This window comes from Sander lucioperca, chromosome 1 (assembly GCF_008315115.2).
Source record: "Sander lucioperca isolate FBNREF2018 chromosome 1, SLUC_FBN_1.2, whole genome shotgun sequence".
In the NCBI taxonomy this organism is placed as follows: Eukaryota; Metazoa; Chordata; class Actinopteri; order Perciformes; family Percidae; genus Sander; species Sander lucioperca.
Genome location: NC_050173.1, coordinates 12,913,300 through 12,937,592, shown reverse-complemented (window position 1 = coordinate 12,937,592; position 24,293 = coordinate 12,913,300). Strand labels below are relative to the sequence as shown.

The window sequence follows — 24,293 nt, the reverse complement described above, 5'->3', positions numbered from 1 at the left end:
CCATCTTAAGACATTAAAGATGAAAAGTTGTTAAAAGAAAAACTTTTCGTCATAGGGCATGGCCGTGGCGGGGCGGCCATTTTGTGCGTTTCGCCGCCGAAACAGGAAGTGGGTGTAACTCGAGTGTACATTGTCCGATTGGCTCGAAACTTTTCAGGATTCATAAGAGTCCAACCCTGAGGACAAATAAAGGCCGATATTTACTTAAAGTCATAGCGCCCCCTAGTGGCAACAGGAAGTAGGCCTAAAAGTCAAGGTGCTATACTTTAACGAACTCCTCCTAGAGATTTCATCCGATGTACTTCAAACTTGGTCTCTATCATCCCAACACCTTAAAGATGAAAAGTTATTAAAAGAAAAACTTTTCGTCTGACGGTGTGGCCGTGGCGTGGCGGCCATTTTGAGTGTTGAGCGATGAACAAATAAATTGTTGTAACTTGAGTGTACGTTGTCGTATCTGCCCGAAAATTCTCAAGATTGACAAGGGTCCAGGCCTGAGGACATCTACAGGCCATATTTGACTTTTGGTCATAGCGCCCCCCACTGGCAACAGGAAATGCGCCTTATATGACAAACATCATCCGATTTACATGAAACTTAGAATGTGTGGTCTACATGTGATAATGAGCCGGCCCCTATAATATAACCATGCCCACTTACTCAGGCCACGCCCCTTTCATAACATTTGTACCGTTTAAGGTAGAGTCTTGTGTGAGGTGTCATTGAACTCAGCAGAGAGTTGCTTCTTCATTGGTGATGGTTTGGCCCGCCCCCTATGCTTAAGCCACGCCCCCTTTCATGAATGCTGATCCATCTAAGGTAGAGTCTTGTGTGTGGTGTCATTGAACTCAGCAGAGAGTTCCTTCTTCATTGGTGATCGTTTGGCCCGCCCCCTATGCTTAAGCCACGCCCCCTTTCATAACATTTGAACCGTTTAAGGTAGGGTCTTGTGTGAGGTGTCATTGAACTCAGCAGAGAGTTGCTTCTTCATTGGTGATGGTTAGGCCCGCCCCCTATGGCTAAGCCACGCCCCCTTTCATAACATTTGAACGATTTAAGGTTGACCATTGTGTGAGGTATCAATGAACTCAGCAGAGAGTTCCTTCTTCATTGGTGATGTTTTGGCCCGCCCCCTATGCTTAAGCCACGCCCCCTTTCATAACATTTGAACCGATTAAGGTAGACCCTTGTGTGAGGTATCATTGAACTCAGCAGAGACTTCCTTTTTAATTGGATATGGGTTGACCCGGCCCCTATAATTTAGCCACGCCCCTTTTTCTAACTGGTGACCCATTTAATGAAGAGTCTTGTGTGAGGTGTCATTGAACTCAGCAGAGAGTTGCTTCTTCATTGGTGATGGTTTGGCCCGCCCCTATGCTTAAGCCACGCCCCCTTTCATAACATTTGAACCGTTTAAGGTAGGGCCTTGTGTGAGGTGTCATTGAACTCAGCAGAGAGTTGCTTCTTCATTGGTGATGGTTTGGCCCGCCCCCTATGTTCAAGCCACGCACCCTTTCATAAATGCTGACCCATCTAAGGTAGAGTCTTGTGTGAGGTATCATTGAACGCAGCAGGGAGTTCCCTTTTCATTGGTGACGATTTGCGGTGTCTGAGTGCCGCGCAAATGCATGGTCGCAAGGAGCGGCGACTGCCGGTGACCCCGACGCGCGCAGAGGAGCGAGGGCCCGTCCATCGCTGCTTGCAGCTTTAATTTAAGATTATTTCTTGGGCATTTTTAGGCCTTTATTGACAAGACAGCTGAAGAATGAAAGGGGAGAGAGAGGGGCAATGCAGCAAAGGGCAGCAGGTCGGAGCCGAACTCGCCTCCGCTGTGTCGAGGAGTAAACCTCTATATATGGGCGCCCGCTCTACCAACTGAGCTATCCAGGCGCCCCAGTCCCTGTTTTTTTGTGTTCTCATTAGTGCTGTCAGTTAAACGCGTTATTAACGGCGTTAACGCAAACCCATTTTAACGGCGTCAATTTTTTTATCGCAAGATTAACGTTCTTTTTGGCCAAGCAAACTTTGTAGTTTTTTTCACATGCTGTTGCAACAACTAGTAATGTTAGAAAAACTACAACACCACACAGGAGCTAGACCGGAAACAAAACAACAGGCACGCCGCACACACTTGTTAGGGCTTACGAGCCGGCCAAAGAGTAGTAGGCTAACGTTACGTTTTGAGTGGATGGTGAGCGCGAGACGCCAAAATGGATGCCAATAAGATTCTGAATGGAAAGTTTACTTTTAAAAAGTTGCCAAATGGTTCCATTGACAAGACCAAAGTGATCTGTGTGTTTTGTCGTTGTGAACTGAGCTATCATCGCAGCACGTCCAGTCTGAAATACCACTTATTGGCCAAGCACACAGCTGATGCGAATTCTCCGCCCCCTCGTCAAAGCCAGGCGACAAAAGCACTAAGCAAGCCGATCCACTTTTCCATATTAAGAGCATTAAAATGAGAAAAAATAATGGGACAAAAAGAAATCAAAGGACATTTAGAATAGAAAAAAATGTGCGATTAATTGCGAGTTAACTATGACATTAATGCGATTAATCACGATTAAATATTTTAATTGTTTGACAGCACTAGTTCTCATGTATGCACATGAGGATGCATATGCAGACACACGCAGGTTACTCAATACACATTCTTGCCAAAGGCTTCACACTATTCCACTTATCTACAGGTGACAGTAACACACCAAGAAATGCAGGAATATGCCAACAAAAAGGCAGTGAAGAAAAACAATGCTGGCAAGTAAACATGAATGTAAATCTTCTGCAGGGGGTCCAGGACGAGTTATTATGGAACCCACGCAACTTCTAGGCAAGCATAGCATTGCATAGCATTCACACGCTACTATTGGCCAGAAGTCCATTCAGCACATTCTCAAGGATCTTAAGATGTCAAGGATACACGCAATGCATTTTGGTGAGAGAAACTGAATGTAAATAGAAACTGTTAATAGGAAAACTCTAAAGGACAAAGTGTTTGAAAGGATTGTCAGTGTTAGTGGAAATGTTTTTAAGATTCCCTGACCAAGTGTTAAAGGGGCACCCAGGTAAGGTTGAGTTTGTGATATTGTGATACTGTATATCTTTCCTGAAATATCAATGTAAAAAATGCTGGATAATCCAGTGAAGTAAATACCTGAGATGAACGTACTTAATCACATTAATTGAAAAATCATGTAAATCCAAAATCGGAATCAATTAAGAAAGACCTGGGGCCCTTTTGAGAAAAGTTGTCTTGCAAGTAATGGGCCTCATTCACCAACCGTTCTTACGAATAAATGTGTTCTTAAACCCCACTTGCGCACTTTTTACGAAGATTCTGACATTCACTAATGTTTTCTTATCTTGGATTTGTTCTTAGCTAAGAACAAAATCTATGAACACTCAAGAGCACTCTTCAATGCACATTTCAGTGGTGACAATTTGCTCCAAATAATTGGTTACTGCATTTTATTTAATTCTACAGTCGTTTACAATGATAGTATTGTACTGTAATGTATTTCTGATCATTTGTTGAAAAAAAAAAATAATAGTATGCAAAGAAACACTAACACTGCAATTTACATCAGCAATTAAACTGATTAAATCCTGCATTATTAGTTGATTGATCGCGCTATTTATAGGGCCAAAATGCAGTGGTGGAATGTAACAAAGTACAAATTCTTTGTTACTGTACTTAAGTAGCCTACATTCTTCACGTATCTTCGTTACATTTTGCAGCAATTATCTATACTTTCTACTCCACTACATTTCTACAACGTTCCGTTACATTTTCTGATCAGTTTTTCCTCCTGCCAAAACGTCTTCCTGACCGTCACACGTTTGTCTCACCAGTGAAGTTTGGTTACCATAGATATGGGGCACCGCCGATCCTTCATCGGCTTCCAAGCCGACTCCGGTGCTCCAGAGCCCGGGCGCAGCGCTGCTGACCCTCGGTAATACAGCCTCCGGTAAAAGTGAAAATGAAAATGTTTGTTTGTTATTATTCCCGTTTGTAAATCATAGTTTCCATCTATTTCTCTCCACTGCGTTGTTTACTCTTCCGCCAGGCAGCGTAAGACGCGTTCATATCTTATTTATTTGGCTGGACCTCTTCACATCTCCTCCCCATTTTTGCTGCTTCACACACTTTATTTGCTTACTTGCATGGTTAAAGAAAAATACATCCAGAAATAAAACCAACCGCATTATATATACATTATATATACATATATATATATATATATATATATATATATATATATATATATATATATATATATATATATATATATTCTACTTTTACTAAAGTAAATATGTCTTTAGTTTTTTGTACTTTTACTTAAGTACTGAGATTCAGTACTTCCTCCACCACTGCAATGTACAAGTCATCTGTGACTTCGACAATCATCTCTTGAACGCAGTCTCCCACTTCCCAGGAGGTGCACAGGAAGTGTCATGTCCTTATATGGGAATTTGCGGGGCGTTTTCCTATGCTAATTAGGAACAACTGGCACGCACTTTCAATTACGAAGACGTGGGATTCATCAATCCTAAGAACACCGGTGCGAACTATTCTGTTGTTTAAGAACACGTCATGAATCCGACATAGACTTTTCTTAAGGACTTTCTTAAGAACATATTTAAGAGAAAACTTAGGAAGATATTGGTGAATGAGGCTCATTGATCCCAAATAGTGCAATGTCATGTTTCCCATGTTATTGTTGCATGGAAATTGCAGATAGAGATGTGCTGTACTGGGCTCTCACTCATACATGTCTCACAAGTTTTGCATTTGTTCTAGTGAACCATGTCTAAGTTAACAGGAGACAAAATTATGTTGAAAATTTAATGAAATAGGCCCCTGCTTACTAATTTCCAACATTGCTTTATACAACCACAGATGTCAAAGAAGGGATAGCTACCTCAGGATGAAGAGTTAAATCTCTGACAGCTGACCATTTTTGTCACTCAACCAAGGGACTAGAGGTGTCCAGCACAATGGGAAAGAGGGTTATCAACAGATTTGTTAGAAAGGATGCCATGAGATAGAGAGCTGAATCTGCCGGGGTTATGCTGAGGAAAATTGACTGTTGTTGCAGTTGGTGGTACATCAACAGGCGAGTTTGATTTAGGAGGCTGTCTAATTGTACCACAGTGAAGTGCATCAGCGCTTCCCTGTCTCCCATGAAGTATACAGCGAATGATAAATGTCAGTTTATTGACAGTGATGAAAAGTGTTGCTAAGATTGATTAAATGCTGCACAGCTGCCAGTATTCAAATGTGCGTCTAAATGAGGAAAGAAAACACGGGTATTCGGGTCGTTTTGCAGAGCACTGGAGGGACTAATGACATTTTTCACAAACATGACTGCAAAAGAGTAGATGAGTGAATAATCTGGAGAAAAAAAACTGAGGATGCTTCTCTGTGACATTAATTATGAATAACTATCTAAACTACAATCAATGTTAAAGTTGGGACAAAATATAAAATATTACTTGCAAATGAAAGTTTTGTTAACATAACTGTAAACACATTTTTAAAAGGTATTTACAGTGATGAGTAGATACTTTATGTATGGAAAATATTGGGTGAACCCATCTCTACATTTGGAACATTATAACTATAACACGTCAGCAGACACACAACGAGTGCATGGATATTTTGATTATTCCACCTATAGTATTCTTGTGTTGGATTCAGTCTTAAGACATATATATATATATATATTTATAGACGATCAGGGGCGCCGCCAGGAATTTTGGGCCCCATGACAAAAAATCTAATTGGACCCCCTCTGCACAGCTGTTGTCACCACATCTCTAGGACCTAACTGTCTATATAACTTTTACTGCCAAAAACAAGTAAAAAGAAAGAGATAATTAATTTTATTATTATATTTGAAATATATATACTGAATGATGATGGTTTAATAATAAATTAGTTTTTACCTATTTTTTGGGGCCCCTGTCAGTCATGGGCCCTTGGAATTGTCCTAACTTTTCCCCCGTATACGGCGCCCCTGTAGACGATTTCCAAGCCAGGAGTATTCTCCGTCTCGCTGAAAGTGTGGCAAAAGCAACTATGTCAGTCTTGCTTGAATTAATAGGGAGAGGCTCAGTCGGCACTCCAAAAATGGCCAGCAATGGACAGGGCTGCACTCTAGTGTTCATGACTGTTGAAGGCACATTGAATATTGAAGACCAAAAAAGATGCAAGCCTTGGACAGGACCAAAACATGTGAGAGAGATGAGGTTGTGAACTACCACAGCGGTCACAATTAGATTTGGAATCTGGGTATATTTCGGCCAGTCTCGCTTTGCTCAGGTGCACTCTGTGACAGTATTGGGCAAGTTACTTCCAAAATGTAATACATTATTGATTACTAGTTACTGTCATTTGAGAGTAATTAGTTATATTACAATATTACTGTCTCTGAATTGTAATGCTTTACACTACTTTTGCGTTACTTTTGAGTTACTTTCACCAAAATAAAAGTGGAAGTATGACTTGACAGGTAGCTTGTGAATTTCACCACGGGATCAACAAAGTCTCATCTTTATCCACTTTATACATCATAATTTATTCATATTATTTTGTATTATTAATCTGAATCTGCAAAGTAACTAAAGCTCTAAAATAAATAGTTAAGTAAATCGTACAATAGCCTACTCGACTCTGAATTGTGGCGGAGTAGAAGTAGCCTAATAAGTAGGAGAAAATGAAAATACTCAATTAAAAGCACCTTACAATTGAATCGAAGTAGCCTACGGTATAGTTACTTTCCACCGCTGATAAAATGTAATGATATTATGTGTAGCAAGACTAAACATTAATTCCTGACATGTTTATATCTGTCAGCAGCTCGGACACTACTGTCGGCACTGACAGGACACAGATGTCCCTAGCCTACCGTCTCTGGTTCTGGCTCGGGAACAGTGACGAGACAGCTCGCTTCAACGCAGCGTAAACAACTCCTGAAAATATTGTCCATGTCGCAAATGTATCCGTCTCTGCAGTCATTTCAACCACCGAATCCAGCAACAGGAAATAACACTCGTGGACTTTTTTTTCTGTGCCGAAATGTTTCGCGTGTTGGTGAATTCTTAAAAAAACAAACGCCACTAAATATCGGGATAAAATGTGTTATAACTCGCGTTACTGAGATTGTAACAGGTATAATATTACCGAGATTTTATTAGTAATGCGTTATATTACTGTGTTAAAGCAAAAAGGAATACATTACTGTAATTGCGTTACTTTTCTAATGCGTTACTCCCATCACTGCGAACTATGCAGTTTTTTTTAGCTTAATTTACCTTAACTGAACAGCTTCGGGGTCATTGGAATGGTTATATGACTTTTTTCGGGTTGAATGGTGGTCGTCTCGCTTCCCCCTAGCGCCTATGAGCGGAAAAACCACCCTTGCAACTTTTGGCAGGCGAGCCGCTGGCCTCAGCGTAGGAAGTATTGTGTGATATCAGGTCTCACGATGTAACAAATTGCTTTAGGCACTGCACACATACAGGAACCGGCTAGCAATAAGAACAAGGTAGCGATGGAGTTTTTCACACTATCGCCATGGCTGAGCCGGCAAAAAAGAAACAGAAAGCTAGGAAAGCATTGTCTGAGGAACAGAGAAAGAGGAAACAGCAGACTGACCGAGCAAGTTTTTACACAGTATTGCAAAATATCTATTCCGAAGCTGTAGGGGGAGCTCTATAGAGAAACCTGCGAGCAAAAAGAGAGAAAAGTGCAAAGAAATTGCCAAAACTGCATAGCATCCCTTTAAACTGAGTCAGGCGCAAGTAGAAGAAGAATTTACCCTGTCCAGTGCACCCCTCCACCAATCCTCCGTCAGCCCCACCCCGAGCTCCACCTCCCACCTAGATCATGTCTTAGAAACATTGTCTTTAATCTGACAATCAAGCCCCAGTTCCACTTAATTCTACTGGAACATTTTTCATTATTTTAATTTGTTATTGCTTGACCACGCCAATCAAAACTGAATGTTAATACACCAAGACTGCGCAGGTCATTTGAGCAGCATGTAGGCTAAGTGGTAAGGACCCTCTGGGCCTGAGTTGGGACACTGGGTCAAGCCCCCACATCAGAAAGAATTTGCCCTGCTGAAGTCATTGAATACCAGCTTCAGGGCAGCTGGACTGCAGCTGAGCCAGTGCTCTGACTTCACTGCAGAAAGAAAACAGAGAGAGAGAGAGAGAGAGAGGGGAGAAAATGTAGTTTGTTTACTCTGTTTCTTTATTTCTATGCATGAAGGACAGACTGTACAAACAATGGGTGGTGATTGGATAATAAATGGACACTATATTTGACCAGATTGTAAGAGGATTTAAAGTTGGGATAATGTGCTTATTAAACCCAAAACTTCATGTAGCGTTTATTGATCATTTTGCAATCCATCTCTTTTTAATTCTACAAGTTTTTAATGTATGTGTTTTCTACATGTCTTACTTTCTTTAGAAATGGATGTCAAATAACTTATTTTATGTGCAGCCGTAGTGTTTTAAAGCCTTTCATTTAATGACTTTAGATCACTGCATTTTGATCTTTTTGATTATTTTCTGAGCTTGCTGATTATACGCAAATCCCAGCACTGAACTGAGCTCTCCTTTACTTGCAGAAAGTGTTTATAAGGCGGTCAAATTGTTGCTTATCAAGTCATAAGTTGTTCCATTATTAAATCGGTTAGATTTGAATTACAAACTGAAAGGCGCGGTTCAAGTTTGTTTTGCACTTTAATGTGCATTAATCTTTGCCATCAATAAGGTTTCTTTGCTCAACTGATTTCTTTGTTATTATGGTGCATTTGTCCATCAACCTAAAAGCTAGATTTTAAAAAGGGTGACTCAAGACAAGGAATACATCACATTTACAGAGATGGTTTTCTCTATGGTAGATGACCTTAAAGTCTTGATTATTTTAATGACAGGAAACCTGTATTTGTCTGCTCTCCTGTATCTTTCTTCAACTTACTCTTAGCTTCCTGAATAAATTATCATAAAGAGAGAGCTTGAAGCAGTGGTTGAACTATACCACCATGCCATGTTCTTTTAGTTCTGCTTTACAACTCTGGCACAAGAAAGTAAAAGAGGCCACACTCGTTATTTTATGTAGAACATAACACAGCATTCAAAACATTGCTGCAATTGTTGAGTCAAACCAATGTAGCATCAAAGGCTTTAAAAAAGGGTCCTCATTTGGGAGGCAGTACGTGATACACAATTTTTGTGCATTGTGAATTTTGTGTGTGTGTGTGTGTGTGTGTGTGTGTGTGTGTGTGTGTGTGTGTGTGTGTATCTTAATGAGCGATAAAAGAAGTTTCAGCCGTCTGTGTTTGACCTCTCATTGTTAATCAGAGACACACTCTGCACTCATTTATTTATCTTTTTATTTTAAGGGTGAAGACCCTAGGAGAAAAGCACAAGTATTGTTTGGTTTATTAAATTTGAGATGCATATATATCATTGACGTTCTTCTTACAATTTTATCTTTGAGCTGTCAGTGTCTATTGTCTGTGAGAGTGAATTGTTGCTAAAGTTTATAAGCTTAAGTTTATTGTGTTTTATTTTATTTTTTCAGTTTGAACTTAGATGACTTGTGTGCAGTCTTTTAAAAGTTATGATGTCAGGGTTTGAATTAGTTGCTGGTTCCACAAAAAAGTTTGTCTAGCGGGTTTATGAGAGTGAAAACAGGGAGTTGCTGTTGTGTTGACAGTCAGATGTAATCCATCACTTGCACACCTTCCAAGAACATAAACCTCCTTGTTTGTATGAGTGTGCTCATTCACATAATGAGCAGAGCTCTAAGTACTCATAAATTTGTTAAATTTGCACTTTCTGGAAACTTGGGTCTTATTTTCATAGACACAACCATATTTTGTTATCTGTTATATAACATCATTCTCACCCAAGTAATCATTAAGATCCATGATTGCGGCGATACGGCTTCAACAAAGTATGATGGGGCAAGAAACATAAGCAGTCAGACACATTGTAAACAAGCCAAACGTTTATCTAGACCACTTCATTTTGAGGTAAAACCTAAAGTGAATGTTATAATCCCTCATGGCACAGAAAAACTGTGCTAACACAATTACAGCAAGTACGGTAGGTCTAAGTTGAAGCAGGAACTGAAGTCACATGGCATGTCCCAAATCTATCTGACAATAATGTATTACATACTGATCATCATACTGTACTGATAGCGGACCACCCCCCCCAACACCACCACAACCACTACCACCACCACACACTCTGTACTCTACTCAAAATGGTACAGTCTGAGTTCCCTCTACTATAATGCCCATTGGATGCTTTCATTTCCTGTTTAGCAGTTTGGACCCATGACCAGCAGGTAATAATATGAATGGGAGCTCATGCAACAAACATTTTGTCAATTGAAGTTGCACATAGCCAATAATTGCATTGGAATGGGATGTATTAATACATGAATTGAGTACATTTTTAATTCACAATGTGAATGACCACAGTATCCATGCTGAAATGGCCAGATATGTTAGCAGGTTAGCATGCTATACCCACATGTGCTTATTATGCTAACATAACTCATCCACAGAGGCCTGCCTACACAACTTAGCAACACAACTAGGACTCCATTGTGCAGGCAAGATGGAATACATAATAGAATTGCAGAAACTAGAATTGGCCAGTGTGCAACCCACCCTGATAGGGCACAGGTTAGCAGGGTGATGTACTTTACCAATTTATACTAACAGGAAATTATACAATGTGCAATGTTAGACTGCAACTTTAGAAAATAAAACGGCAAAATGTTTTCTTAAGATATAATACTTATTTTTTGTTTTCTGGAGCTCTCTCACAACCACTCAGTTATTGTTTAGCTACAGAGCAGCTCCTCCATGTTCTTTGTATTGCTATATCGTGGCGTTGTGAAGGAAGTGTCCATCAACCGCACACTCAAAATCAACCATATTTTGTCAACATGCTGTCTGGTTGGAGTATACTTAATTTGATTACTTTTCCAACACTATATATTCAAACCTGCTTAGAATTAATGTACAGTATGGATTTGGGAAACAGAGACAGTCTGTTAACTGTGATGGATGTTGCAACAACTCATTTGGATAACAACCATTACCATTATTCTTCAAAATGAGTTTGGCCAACCTGGGATTGATTTGAAACCTATACAATTCTCTGACTGCTCATGTTTCTTGCCCTATCTTACTTCTTTAGTAATGTTGGTGAATACAATGTTACAAATGAAACGGAAATCTTCACTGGCTAACCTTTGGAAAACCTTGTCATCATTTATGTTCTTTGTTGATAGAATCAATTTAACTTCCCTGCTTTCTTTTAAATTATTTGACCTCTCCCACTCACCCCAGGCAACACAGTTTGAAACTCTTTAAGAAAATCGTTTTTTCCCATCCCGCCCGATGGTACTAGGGGTCAATTAAATGCCCCTGCAAACTTTTCCCAAGCCTCTGCAGGGATGGTAAAGCCAAGGATGAGGAGGCAAATATCAGCCAACAGAGAGCTTCACTGGAGCTAAATCATTCAGTTAATGTTTTTTTTTGCGTTGTCAATACAGAAGGGATGTCTTGCTATCGCTCTGTGTCACCACCTTATTGGCTGCCAATTCATGAGGAAGGAGGAGGCGGCTTTAGTTGGGTGGAGACAGATGAGGGGAAGAGAAACATAAGAAAAATCTTAATGGATACAAGGCAAGAGAGAGAAGAGCATTCATCCATCAGTCAGATCTTACAAATACATATATATAGCATATATCTATTATTTTGTGAAACTACTGAGCCATACCATTCCTTGATCTGATGCCATACACATGCAAAACATATTTGGTGTATGCCATTTGTATAAAATTCGAATTAAATTAATTTTAATAATGTCTGTATCTTGCCCTTGATTGTCTGTGTTGTTGATGAAACTGTTCAGCTCCATCAGCAACACTGTGTCTTGCAAATAGAGACTTACAATGCCCCTTCCCATTTGTAGCTCTTAGCATAAAGAGAAAAAGAGCCAGAGCGGGAGGTATAAAAAGAATGACTACAGATGCGGGCTTCCTCATGGCCTCAAGTCTAAAATGCATAACATGTAATCGCAACGTATTGCATGTCATCCATCTTGCTCCGTTTCCTGTCTTTACTGTCAGCAGACAGGTACACATGTAGAGACTGTAAAATAACACCTCAGGAACTGAATGGACAGGTGTCAGACCTTTTCAGCAGCTTTGGGATACTTGGAGTCCTTGAAATGCCTGGGATGACTCTTGAACTCTGTGTCTGTGGTTTCCCTTCCAGGACTGGTTGAGTAAGTTTGGCTACCTCCCGCCCCCTGACCCAGTTACTGGTCAGCTTCAGACCAAGGAGGCCCTGACCAAGGCCATCAAAGCCATGCAGAAGTATGGAGGGCTGAAGGAGACTGGAGTCTTAGGTATGTGGCTGTGTTTGTCTGGGACGGTTGGTACTTTGGCTGGATGGAGGAAAACATATAAAGATGAGTGAATGATATAATGCAATCCAATCAAGAAAACTATCCAACTTTAGCCTCCTCTCCTCTTTAGACCAAGCCACACTGGGCCTAATGACAACACCCAGATGTTCTCTGCCAGATGTGTCTGAGGCGGAGATGACAGTGGGCCGCAGGAAACGAAGCCCGACTCCTCAGAACAAATGGAATAAGAGGCATCTGTCCTGGAGGTAGGAAATATGAAATATAAGGTCTAGTAGACACTATGTTGATATCACTATATTATGGTATTTTACAGATAAAAAATGGGCTGAATAATATGTACAAGAGGTTACACTGTTTACCACTGATATCTATAATGGAAGGATATGGTGAAAATACACGTCCATTGAAAATAGATCATGGTTATATTATTTGGATAGGCCTAGATAGATAGATAGATAGATAGATAGATAGATTTTTTATAGATCCCAAAAAAATGGGAAATAACGGTGTTGCAGCAGCAAAATTTCAGACACACAGCACACGTACAGAGTAAACATTAAATAACAGGAAAAAATATACATGAAATAATAATAGAATAATACACTAGCAATATTTAAGAATATATACAATTTGGAAATAAAATGTACAAAGTACATACTCCAAAGTTGATTATGTAAAGGAAAATCATCTACTTGAGTTTGTTTGAGGATAATTTATTTGTTTCATATCCGATCTGTTTATCTGAACTTAATGCAGTTCTGTACAGATTCAGTCCAGAAATCCCACCGTCCCTCCTCAAACTCTGCATCCTTTGAGGAATTATATTAGAGGACTCTTCTTCAAGCCGGAAATCTTTTGTTCTCCAGATCAATTCTGCCTCAAAGGAAAAGCATTTTGTGAAAGTGGCAAGCTGATTAGAGAGACCTTTAATAAACAACAAACACATCTGTCCTCTCAGAGGATGCACAAAGACTCGGATGCCTCATTAAACTAATAAATAGAATGTTGTTTTAAGTGATTAAAAATTGCTAATCGCCAAAATTCCCTTATTATTGTAACAAGGTATAGAAAGTTCCTGAAAAGATGTGTATATACGATTTGTATATACACATTAATTAATTAAATAAAAGTCCATGCAGTTCTATTGCTATTAAAGGAATATTCCACTGAAAATGTTTGTTTTTAAATCAAATAACACGATAAACAGTAATATGAACATTAACACAACATTAAGATTGATTTGAATTAATTATATATACAGTATATCTTCTGGCAGAGAGTGCTGTGTCAAAAACCAAAGGTCCCTTTTCATGAGTGTGTGCGTGTGCGTGTGCGTGTGTGTGTGTGTGTGTGTGTGTGTGTGTGTCAGTCACTCACTGTCCCTCATCTTAATCTTAATTATAATGTATTCCAATGGTGATCCAGTCACTACAGAAACAAACTCAAAATGAGGTAAAACCCATTAGAAACTTATCAAAGCACTCTTACACCTTAATCAAATTCTCTGGTGTTAAGGCTACAGTATGTTCATAACCTTCTAGCCTCTACACAATACAGCTAATTTCACTACTACCCACTACTACCACATTTATCAAAAGCTCTGGCAGAAGCAATCCATTTAGTAATCTATTGGAAAAGAGAGTATTGTTTGAAACACTCTAAACATGACCCATCTACAACATATCAGTGGTTAATGCTGCACAAGTGCTTTGAGAGGTTTCTGTGGATTAGAAAAACTTGGTTTAAAAGGGCTTTTTGCCATGACTCTGGTTCACTGTTTGAATCCATTTCAACTGCTGTTAATCTGAGCTGACAAAAGCCTTCACAAAGAGCATGATGCCAACTTTTTAGAGCCACCTATCAAGCCTGGTGAAAGTGGTGAAAGAAGAAAGTCATATGTATGACTGTTTTAGAGAGAGCTGTTTTGTAGTTTTTTCCATGATAGAATAAAATGGATTTGTGACCACCTGAGAAACCACAGCACATAGTGTTAGACAGCAGAGGGGGAGCCAGTAAAACATGGTTGGTCCGGCTGATTCACACAAGCTATCAGGACTGATTCAACAATGAGCTGCCATGAGCTGGTTTGCAGAATATGAATATGTGCATCATTTTAGAAATCAGAAGAGCCAACACACATACATACAGTATATGCATACACACACACGCCTATGCATCGCCTCCATCTAGGTGGGCTTTAACTTTCTTTGTCTTCTTTGTACTGCTGCCAATCATACACCATGCTCCCGTCAGCTCACTCCACTCTGAAATAAGACAGGTTTGTCTTCAGTCCAGCGAAGCACCTTTGTCTTCACAACACTCAGATTTGTCAAACAGTGTTCTGGAACAGTTGTGGACTATGTGCTGGCTTCAGATCCAAAGAGATTTCCATATGTTGCAGATTTTCAGTAAAGCGCCACAACAAAAGCATTGATAGTCTGCACAGATTGGCTGCCTCTGTAATACTCTTGCCGTGCTTTCTGCTGCTGTCTTTTTCAACTGATGTTGGAGCACTTGCATAGTGATTTCCCTCACAGCTTGGGTTGGTAAATTATTTTTATCATCTAATATTTCATGGTATTTCTGCTTTATTAGATTATATGGGTGAACAGGGCTGACAGAATAAAGATAAAGTGCAAAACAGCTAATGAGCCAGATGCAATCTGACAGCCATATTAAATGTTAGTATTCTGATCCACCACATCAGTCGGAATAAAGAAAGGTACAACTATTTATATCGCTGCAACGCAGCATATAGCATTAAAGGTCCCATGGCATGAAAATTTCACTTTATCATGTTTTTTAACATTAATATGAGTTCCCCTAGCCTGCCTATGGTCCCCCAGTGGCTAGAAATGGCGATAGGTGTAAACCGAGCCCTGGGTATCCTGCTCTGCCTTTGAGAAAATGAAAGCTCAGATGGGCCGATCTGGAATCTGCTCCTTATGAGGTCATAAAGAGCGAGGTTACCTCCCCTTTCTCTGCTTTGCCCACCCCAGAGAATTTGGCCCACCCATGAGAAAGAGAGAGACATCATGGCTTTCAAACAAGCAAAGTGGCAGTTGGTCAAGGCCACTTATTGTACAGCTGGGAAGGCCATCTATATAAATAAAATGGTTTATTGATATTTTATTAATCAAATGTATGGGGTTAATTTTTCTTTTAAGTCAGAAAAAGTTGATTTTTTAAAATTTAAAACGTCATGTTACTTAAAAGGATAACATGATGTTAGGATAAAATAAGGAAAGGAGGACACATAAAAAGCACTACACGTCCCAGATCCCAAATTAGTTCAGGATTTATGTTACTGGAGTTTTATAACAGTTTGTTCATAAGTGAGAATATGATCAGTGAATGGTATACAAAGTAGACATAAAATAGTGTCACAACAAGGTAATTGTCACCATGTTAACATAATCAGGGTGCAATCATTGCAAGAGTAACTTAGTTAAGTTGAGTTCTGTTGTCAATCTTACTCTTGTCACGCGGCTCTGCACTGTATGGTTCTTTTGAGTCTGTGCACAGGCCACAATGTTTTGAATGAAATGTGGTTTGTTTCACAAACAGAGTCAGTATGGCTGGCTGTGGGCAACAGCAAAGCAGATTTTTTTTGTTAACCTTAACAAAAAATGTTAAAGTAATTGTGTTTGCGTCACTGTGCTCTGACTATAGAAAATATAATATAAAATAAATATAGAGCTCTGCAAGAAGTAGTAAAGTGCAAATATGTGCAATATATAAATATATGTAATATATATATAAATATATGTCCTATGGAGCAGTCCTTTACTGCTCCATAGTTGTATTCAAGAATTTACTGTAAATACTTGTATTTGGGTAGTTACAGAAAGAGACTTTTAGTTCCTCCAGCATTTAAAATGTGACTCATTATGAGTCCTTGATCTAACAAAGGCCTGCACCATTATGTATAGACTGTTGATTAGACTATCCTAATAACTTACATAAGAAGCAAAGACTCACCCACTCCTTCTAGATTTAGCTCAGCTCGACACGATAGACAATGTACATCTGACTGGCGCTTCACACTCTCCTCTACTTGTTCACACACATCAATCCCATTTATGTTCTGAAAATGTGCAGAGTAAGTGGTGAGTGTAGGTTATTTTAAAGAGGGGAGGGGAAAAAAGACAAGGGGCTATGCTTAGTAGTCATTCATTTTAGGGACTTGGATTCAAGCAATGTGTTTTTCTGCAATAGAAACATAAGTAAATTATTTTTGTAATAATGTCTGGGAGTCATGTGCCAGGGTTGAGCCCTTAATCCCCAGTTTAACTTCTGCTTAGCTCTTTTTCTCTTTATCTTACACACACACCCATACAGCACACTGCACAGCCAAGTATGTTATGGCCCAGTTGTGTAGCAGCTCACTGTTAGCTGATTATCTCATATTGTTAGCCCATTATCACAGCAGACAGCCTGGCAGTCATTAGCAGCAGCCCGGCGGATAACTCGAAGGGATAGGTGTAGCGAGCTGAGTGGAGGAGAGAAAAGATGGGGATGAGGATAACAAAGAGGAAAGAAAGTAAACAAGAAGGAAACATGAAGAGAAAGATTGCATCTTTTCTTTCTGCATTTACTTAGTTTGATGCAGTGGGTGGGACTAAATGCTGGATTGAAAAAATAGACTTGTCATATTTCTAATGAAGTCAATGAATGGAGTACAAGAATGAGCACTTTAAGAACATCAAAACACACTTAATTACCATGAAACTCCATCATATATGTACGTCCACAGTGTATATTATTATTATTATTATTATTATTATATTAACATACCCTAAAGCTCAAAGCCATTGTTTTGTGAGACCTGCATGGTGTAGCCAAGCACTCCGAACCCAGTGAGGGTTATTTAAAAACAGTAGAGCCATATTCAAAGTTGAAGTCGGTAATGAGAATATTAGGTGTAGCCATGGTCATAACTCAGCAGCAGGGGTCCATCAAAGTACTAATTATAGCCATAGTTCATAGTTGTTAGTAAGAAATGCCACAGCTGTATCCAAAGCACAGGTAGTTATTGTCCTAGAAGTAGCTCTGGGACTATAAGTAGTAATAATATAAAGCTGCTAGCAGTAATTGCCAGGCATACCACAGCATGACAGATGTTTTTTTCATTCTCTTGTTCCTTTGGCACCTACAGTATATGAACTACTTTGATATGTCTTGTTGAGCCTTCATCAGTAAATTCACTTTGACCCATTCCTTCACCATTTCCAAACTAAGAATAGCAAGCTGAATTAATTTGATTTCCAAATAATGTGGCATTCTGGCATGCATGTGGAGATATTGAAAAATTTTACAGAAATTCAACTATCCACTGTTGTTTTTAACTTTGAGAGGGTACAATAACATCCCCAAATGTATGCATCCTTCTATATTTTGACTCATCTTAGACTCATTTCATCATAGGGCTGGCCGATATAGCCAAGGTCTTCTATTCTGATGTGGGTCATTTTATATCTCGATAAAGACATATATCATGTAATAGCATGTTTTCTTGTAATTTAATATTTAAATAGTTTATATGAAATAACCACATGGTAAAGCCTCTTTTTGCATACTCGTGTGAATTAAATACTTGATAAATGAAAAGTACTCTTTTTGTAAGTTAGACAAACGTGCACAATCTGTCATAAATCTATAATAAAAAGTGGAATTACATTGTTCATGATGCATGAATCGTACAAGAAACAGGAATTGTTGGTATTTATTGCCTGACATGTTATATAGTATTTAAGATTATTTCATTCTCTAAAATATGTCCTTCTTTACATGCAGGTTGAACAAACTCCGGTAATCACATCACTGCTGGACTGGATTTGAATTAGCTATCATGAGTGATAGATCCTCTTAGTCAGGGTAGCTTGCACCTTAGAGTTTCCCTCATACCGGTATATATGAGAGGTGCCTCTATTATTGGCCAATCACAAATACATCATTGTGTCTCAATCACAAAGCAGTTCTGCCACCCACAAGAGTTTATTGACAATCGCACTAGGATATTGAAGTCCTCAGCATGTCTCTCTGCTGCCATTTGAGGCCACCAACCTGTGAAATTGGTTGGTAGAACCTTAGAATAACTATAACTGTTATTGAGTGTTATCTTATTATGGGCCCATTATATTTTTCTTCAGAATTCACATGGCCATCTAAGAGTTGGTGACTGTGATAGTCAGGATAACCAGGAAAGGGGAGAGAATGATTTGTGGAGAGATGGTAGACTCATGCAGAGCCTATTAATTTTATGTCTTTCATCTTCAGCCTGAATTACATAATGTGTGTGTGTGTGTGTGTGTGTGTGTGTGTGTGTGTGTGTGTGTGTGTGTGTGTGTGTGTGTGTGTGTGTGTGCGCGCACGCGTGTGCGTGCGCGTGCGTGTGCTGGTGAGAAGTGAAGAAAAGTGTGAGGAGTTCTTGGTATATGCAGCATGAGTCTGTGTTTTTGTCAGCAAAATATTTTCATGTTTGTGAGTGTGTTTGAGTGTTTGTGCCGCTACATGTGTGCATCTACAAATGCATATGAGCATATGAATCACCGTCTGCATATGAGCTTTCAATTTTCGGGGTAATCAGCTTATGTCTACGGAGGGTAGCGGAGCACAGGAGGTGAATAATATTTGTGTGTATGTATATTTTCGCATCACTTTTGATGTCAGCTCATGTCTCTGTGGAGCAGCAGAGCCACAGGAGGTAAGAGCCTGCTGAGAGGCTGAAGGCGGGGGACAGCAAAAGAGGCATTGAGTTTTCTTCATCCTTTTCTCTCCCTTCATACACCTCTCATTTCTTTCCCCTCTGCCTCTCATCATCTGAATCATCACTCTGCATGTGGAAAGGCCTATAAGAAGTACACGGAAATTAGAAGTCAAACAGGTGAAGTGTAATAGGAGATTGTGTGTGCGTGCGTGCAACCGTTTGTGTCTTTCCATGTCAGCTTAAACTCATTCACGTGTAGCATGCACGCACGCACACACACATTCACACATTCACCGACACGTAAGCCTTACTCATTTGTCAAATGACGGTGGAAATTGTGCCATGAAATTAAATAGGTTGAGAAAGTGAAGTCCACCTCATCAGCTGTCTGTCTGTCCAACTAATTTCAAAGTCTGTTAAATCACTTTTTCATAATCCGTGGCAGAGGAAGCAAGATGGGTTGCAGACCTGTTTCTTGCTCGCAAACTCCAGACTCTGTTTTGTCATTCAAGTGAAGTGGTGACCTGAAACCTTGAGTGAAATTGCATTGAAAGCTGAAATCAGGAAGCTTTTGTTGCCATCTTTGTTGCCTGAAATACTGTTTGAACTACAGTTAATGTAGCCCTATTCAAACAGGACTGAAAACCTTGGAATTGCAAAACCTGGAAAACATCCAGCAAAGTGTACTGCTGAGTTCATGAAAATAGAAATACAAACATGCTTATTAATATATCTCAATTGTAGAGTGCGAAAAAGCGTCTCCAGCCGTGGAAATTGTGCAGGTTTGTGTGCTTCATGGACATATCAATGCAAGGTCGTAACTTCCCAGCCCAGTATCCATACACATTACATCCATATAGGACGACCTCACAGTTTACGTCCAATGACAACATTCAGGGCCACATGTACATACATTTGCGAAAGTAGCGTTATCGGCGCCATGGCCAACCCGCAGAAAGCGCACGCTGTGATACATCATCTTACGTCGTATTTACCAAACCCGCAGTTCGTCACGTAATCAGCGCCTTTTTCCGCCCACTATACCGCAAATTGCGCGCATTTAAAAGCGCAATTGAATGGCCGATGGCAAAGAAATCCTGCTTGATGCGTGTTATTTCGGCATTTGTGGTGGGGAGATGTATGTATTGACTAGTGCGCTGTAGCAAAGTGTTAAGTACTGGTGCTCTGATACGGCTGAGTGCAGACTGCGATATTCCCAATGTTGATGCTATTACTTTTTGAAATGATCCTGATGCCAATATTTGTAATGTAGCGAGGAGTTTAACAACTGCTGGAATGGAATGTGAACGCTGAGTCTGATATTCTATGTCATCTTTGATTTATTTGAGTAACCGTTGTATTGCATGGCTGCTTAATCTGTAACACTCAATGATTTTGTGTTCACTCAACTGAAAAGGTGTGATCCTTGTGGCAAAAATCTTTTCAGCTCGTCTCATTGGCCTATGTCTTCGTCTTGCTCGGATTACTGCTGCCATTTCACCAGGAGGCATATGCGAGGAAACCCGCTTGCGGCTGGTTTACACCTGCTTTTAAGAGGCGGAGAATTTTCACCGCAAAATAGAGGCGCGCTTTCACGGGCGGGTTTGTACATACTGCGGAATACATAATTAGGTGCACTTTACGCCTCCCCTCCCATCACTTTATGGGAAACTCTCACTTTCCCCTTCACCCACCCATGAATGCATATGCATGACACGGAGAAGCACAATTTGCCATTTTCAGGTCCCGCGACAGGCAGTCTGCGCTTTTACCTCAGTCTGTTTGTACATACCTCGCCATGCTTTTACGCGCACGTTGCGAAACAAATAAGCCCGAAGTGGGCGCAAAAGCGTTAGTATAGGGTGACCAGATTTCCCGGAACTAAAACCGGGACACTTTGCGCGTGACTGTAGTGCTTGTGCACGCACACGCTTTTTAACGTGAACATGTGCCAGACCAGGTCAGACATAGACACAGACAGTAACTTCATTATTTTGATTGTAGGCTCCTCATCTAATAATAACAGTGTTTCTTCCTGTAAAATTAACAAAATTGCAGCAACAGCCTTTTTCAGTTTAGTGTGAGATTTATGTTGAGATTTAAAAAAAAAAAAAAAGATTTTTTGAAGTGTTATTTATTTCAATAACACCAAAAGAATTCAAATGATTTATTGAAAATTTTAAGCATTAAACACTTCATTTCCTGCATTCTGGTGAATTTGTATGCACCTATTTCTACCTTTTTCTGAATCAATGTATGCTGCAAATATCTTTATGTAAAGAGAAACAGATTACAATCCAAATATAAAAACATAATGGAATATATTGCAGTAAGGCTCTCATGCATCTGTATTTCTTTCATCTATTTATTCTCCTGTAGATCGACTTTTCTAATTATATCTGAGTCAGCACACATGTAGCCTATAATTTACTCTTCCCTCCTGTTTTGCGTCTTTTGTTGAGGAAGTAACCTCCTTAAATGTGCATATGACAATTATTCATCTCAATGATACATTCATTCATTTTAATTTCTTAATAAACCCCTGGACTGTAATATTTCAGATGTTTGAGCAAGATTTCTGCTCATGTCCAAAACTTTGTGCACATTCAAAATACATCTGTGTTCTCTGTGATTTAGAGGAGTCGTGATATTTTGAAAAAAATTAAATTATAATAGGCTATTACAAGAATAAAGTCACTATATTTCAGAAAATAATCTACCTGCACCATAGTCTGCTGTGCATTAAGTGATTGCTCTGCTGATATGGTAGATCTCAGACCTTCTGACAGACTCAGAGCCCCTTTTGGGTTTCTGGTCTCTGAATAAGACAAATAGTTTAGCTAGGGAAGTGGCTGTACGCTGCTATACATCGGAGGTGGAAAACCGAAACTACTGCTGCAGAAATACACGGAGCACAAGCGCAACACATCTGCTGCAGCATGTCCACAACTGAGCGCGTCCATGAATCTGAAGCTGCCCTGCATTTTACAGCGAGAGTGGACACTAAGCGACACAGGCATGCTTCAGAGCTCCGTGTGTTTGAGTCTGAACCATAGACTGAAAACGTCACGTCACAGGAACTACAAACTAAATTATTAGAATTGCACTCTTAAACTTTGTGTTAATGGCATCAATGTATTAGACTGATTTCGCTAGGATTCCTCCGAAAATTAAACCTTTCACAGGGCTTTCCTCAAGTAGAGACGGTTGCAATACAGCAAGGTCGGACCCCACACGTAGCTTCCCATTCTATTCACCTCGGAAAAATAAACTGGACAAAGTTACATTCGGGGCTACACTCAAAACATTTGGGGCTGAAGCCCCAGTAAAATCGGCAGACGCCGCTCCTAGGGTAAACCCGGGACATTTTAGTGTCCCGACAGGCTTTTGTCGGGACTCGGGACATGCAATTCAAAATCGGGACTGTCCTGGTCAAACCAGGACGTCTGGTAACCCTACGTTAGTACATCTGGCCGTTAGTGTCAGCACAGGAAGTAGTGTTCCCTATACTGTATGTAGTGAGGTAGAAAGTAAGGGTTTGGAGGTTGGGATGGTGGATGGACATATATGTAGATATGCAATTAATGTTCTTTTTTTTTCTTAACCGTAACCAAGTGTTTCAGTTACCAAACCCTACTTATACCTTAACCACAGTTTATTTTTCCATAACCACAATCTTTCTCTAACCTTAACCCCGTCATAGCTGCCATGCACAGGAATTGTTTAAACAGTAGCATTGAATGTAATCTAGGCTTTTGCAGAATCGTCCAATACCAATAAATGTTCTTGTCTGCCGACAGGTTTGATTTTTCACTGGGGACCCATGGGACATGCCTCCCCCAACCCTTCACTTTCCAAAATCCCAGTTTGTCCTCCCTGCTTGTATAGTTTTACAGTTATACTTCCAATGGCAGTGTCCTCTCACTGTCCAGCCATTTTAATCAATTTGAAAGAAGCACTCACAGTTATAAATTAGCATAAACCAGCAGTAAGTGCTTTTGGCTGTTTGTTGCCCTGCATGGGGTTCACCTCTCAGCCTACATATAGACTTCCCTAGCACTCAGGGCTTAAAAGCAAATACCATGCTGTTTTCTGCAGTGTTGTTGGAAAAAGTTATTTAATTTAGGTTTTGATTACAGTTAACAATGTGTATTACAACTCTAAAGACACTACAATTGGACCTCAATCAAAGCTAAGGCAGTAAAGGACATTGGTTTTGAAACAAGAATAGATATTTGGTTAACGATGAAAATACATTATCTTTCATTGTCAGGTCTCTGCCAGTGAGTGTAAATGTAGTTTTTGGTAGGGTGAAGCCATACAGAAATACAGAAATGAACACAGCATTTCACCTTCATCTATTACGCTCATATCTATCATAGAAAGCATGATGACCTATTTATCATTTAGTAGATATTTGCTTCTGTAAGGGACCGTTCGGTATTAATGGAATGGACCACCGGAGGAAAATAGGGGAGGGTCATGTCTTTTTATTCTTTGTTGAGGGGAGGATCATCCAACGTTTTTTAGTCTCTGCATGAAAACAGCAAAATTTCAAAGTGGCTTGTTTGGTGCATACTTTTCCATGTAGCTCTCAGTCTTGGCCCCCCATCGCTAGCAGATGGGTCTGACCCAACAAAAATTGCAACATGACAGCAACACGAGTTTGGAGTTGCTTTCTTTGAGAATGCAATCCTATAGCTAACTGTGCCACCTGTTGCCAAAGTATCGTCACTGACATGGAGCTGGAATATAATGAAGCCGACTAGCTCAAAGGTTTCACGTTGCCTCGAGCTCGAGCACCCACAGAAAATACTGAGCATCCACGTGTGCCAGACTGGCAGTAGGCTACATTCATTTAAAATTAAACATTGCAGTTTAGAGTTTAGATTCTCTGCCCGAGCCCAAGCCCGACCCGACCTGGCCGGGCGTTATTTTCCGCCACTATCCTCGGGCCGGGCCCTTGATCAAGCATTTGTGGTTTTTTTAATCATTACTTTATTAGCCTAATTGGGTGGGGAGAAAGCTATGCCATAATCAGAAATATTATCTATATAGGCTATATTTAGGGCAAAGTAAGAAATGTGTCCAAAAAGTTACACAAGTT

The 24,293-nt window shown here is 39.9% G+C and overlaps 1 protein-coding gene and 1 long non-coding RNA gene across 2 annotated transcripts in view; one reads left to right on the top strand and one right to left on the bottom strand.

Annotated features, from left to right (window-relative positions):
- LOC116048911 (matrix metalloproteinase-17-like) overlaps nucleotides 1-24,293 on the top strand; it is a 78,521-nt gene that overhangs the window by 19,092 nt on the left and 35,136 nt on the right. Inside the window, exons 2-3 of the mRNA XM_031298220.2 lie at nucleotides 12,324-12,456; nucleotides 12,587-12,722. Coding sequence (XP_031154080.1) covers nucleotides 12,324-12,456; nucleotides 12,587-12,722 — 269 coding nt within the window. The remainder of the gene's footprint in view (nucleotides 1-12,323; nucleotides 12,457-12,586; nucleotides 12,723-24,293) is intronic.
- On the bottom strand, nucleotides 6,022-23,829 carry LOC118494606. Its single transcript, XR_004896716.1, has 3 exons — nucleotides 23,819-23,829; nucleotides 19,826-19,832; nucleotides 6,022-6,080 (listed from the first exon to the last, which is right to left on the bottom strand). It is a non-coding gene; the product is annotated as an uncharacterized LOC118494606 (long non-coding RNA).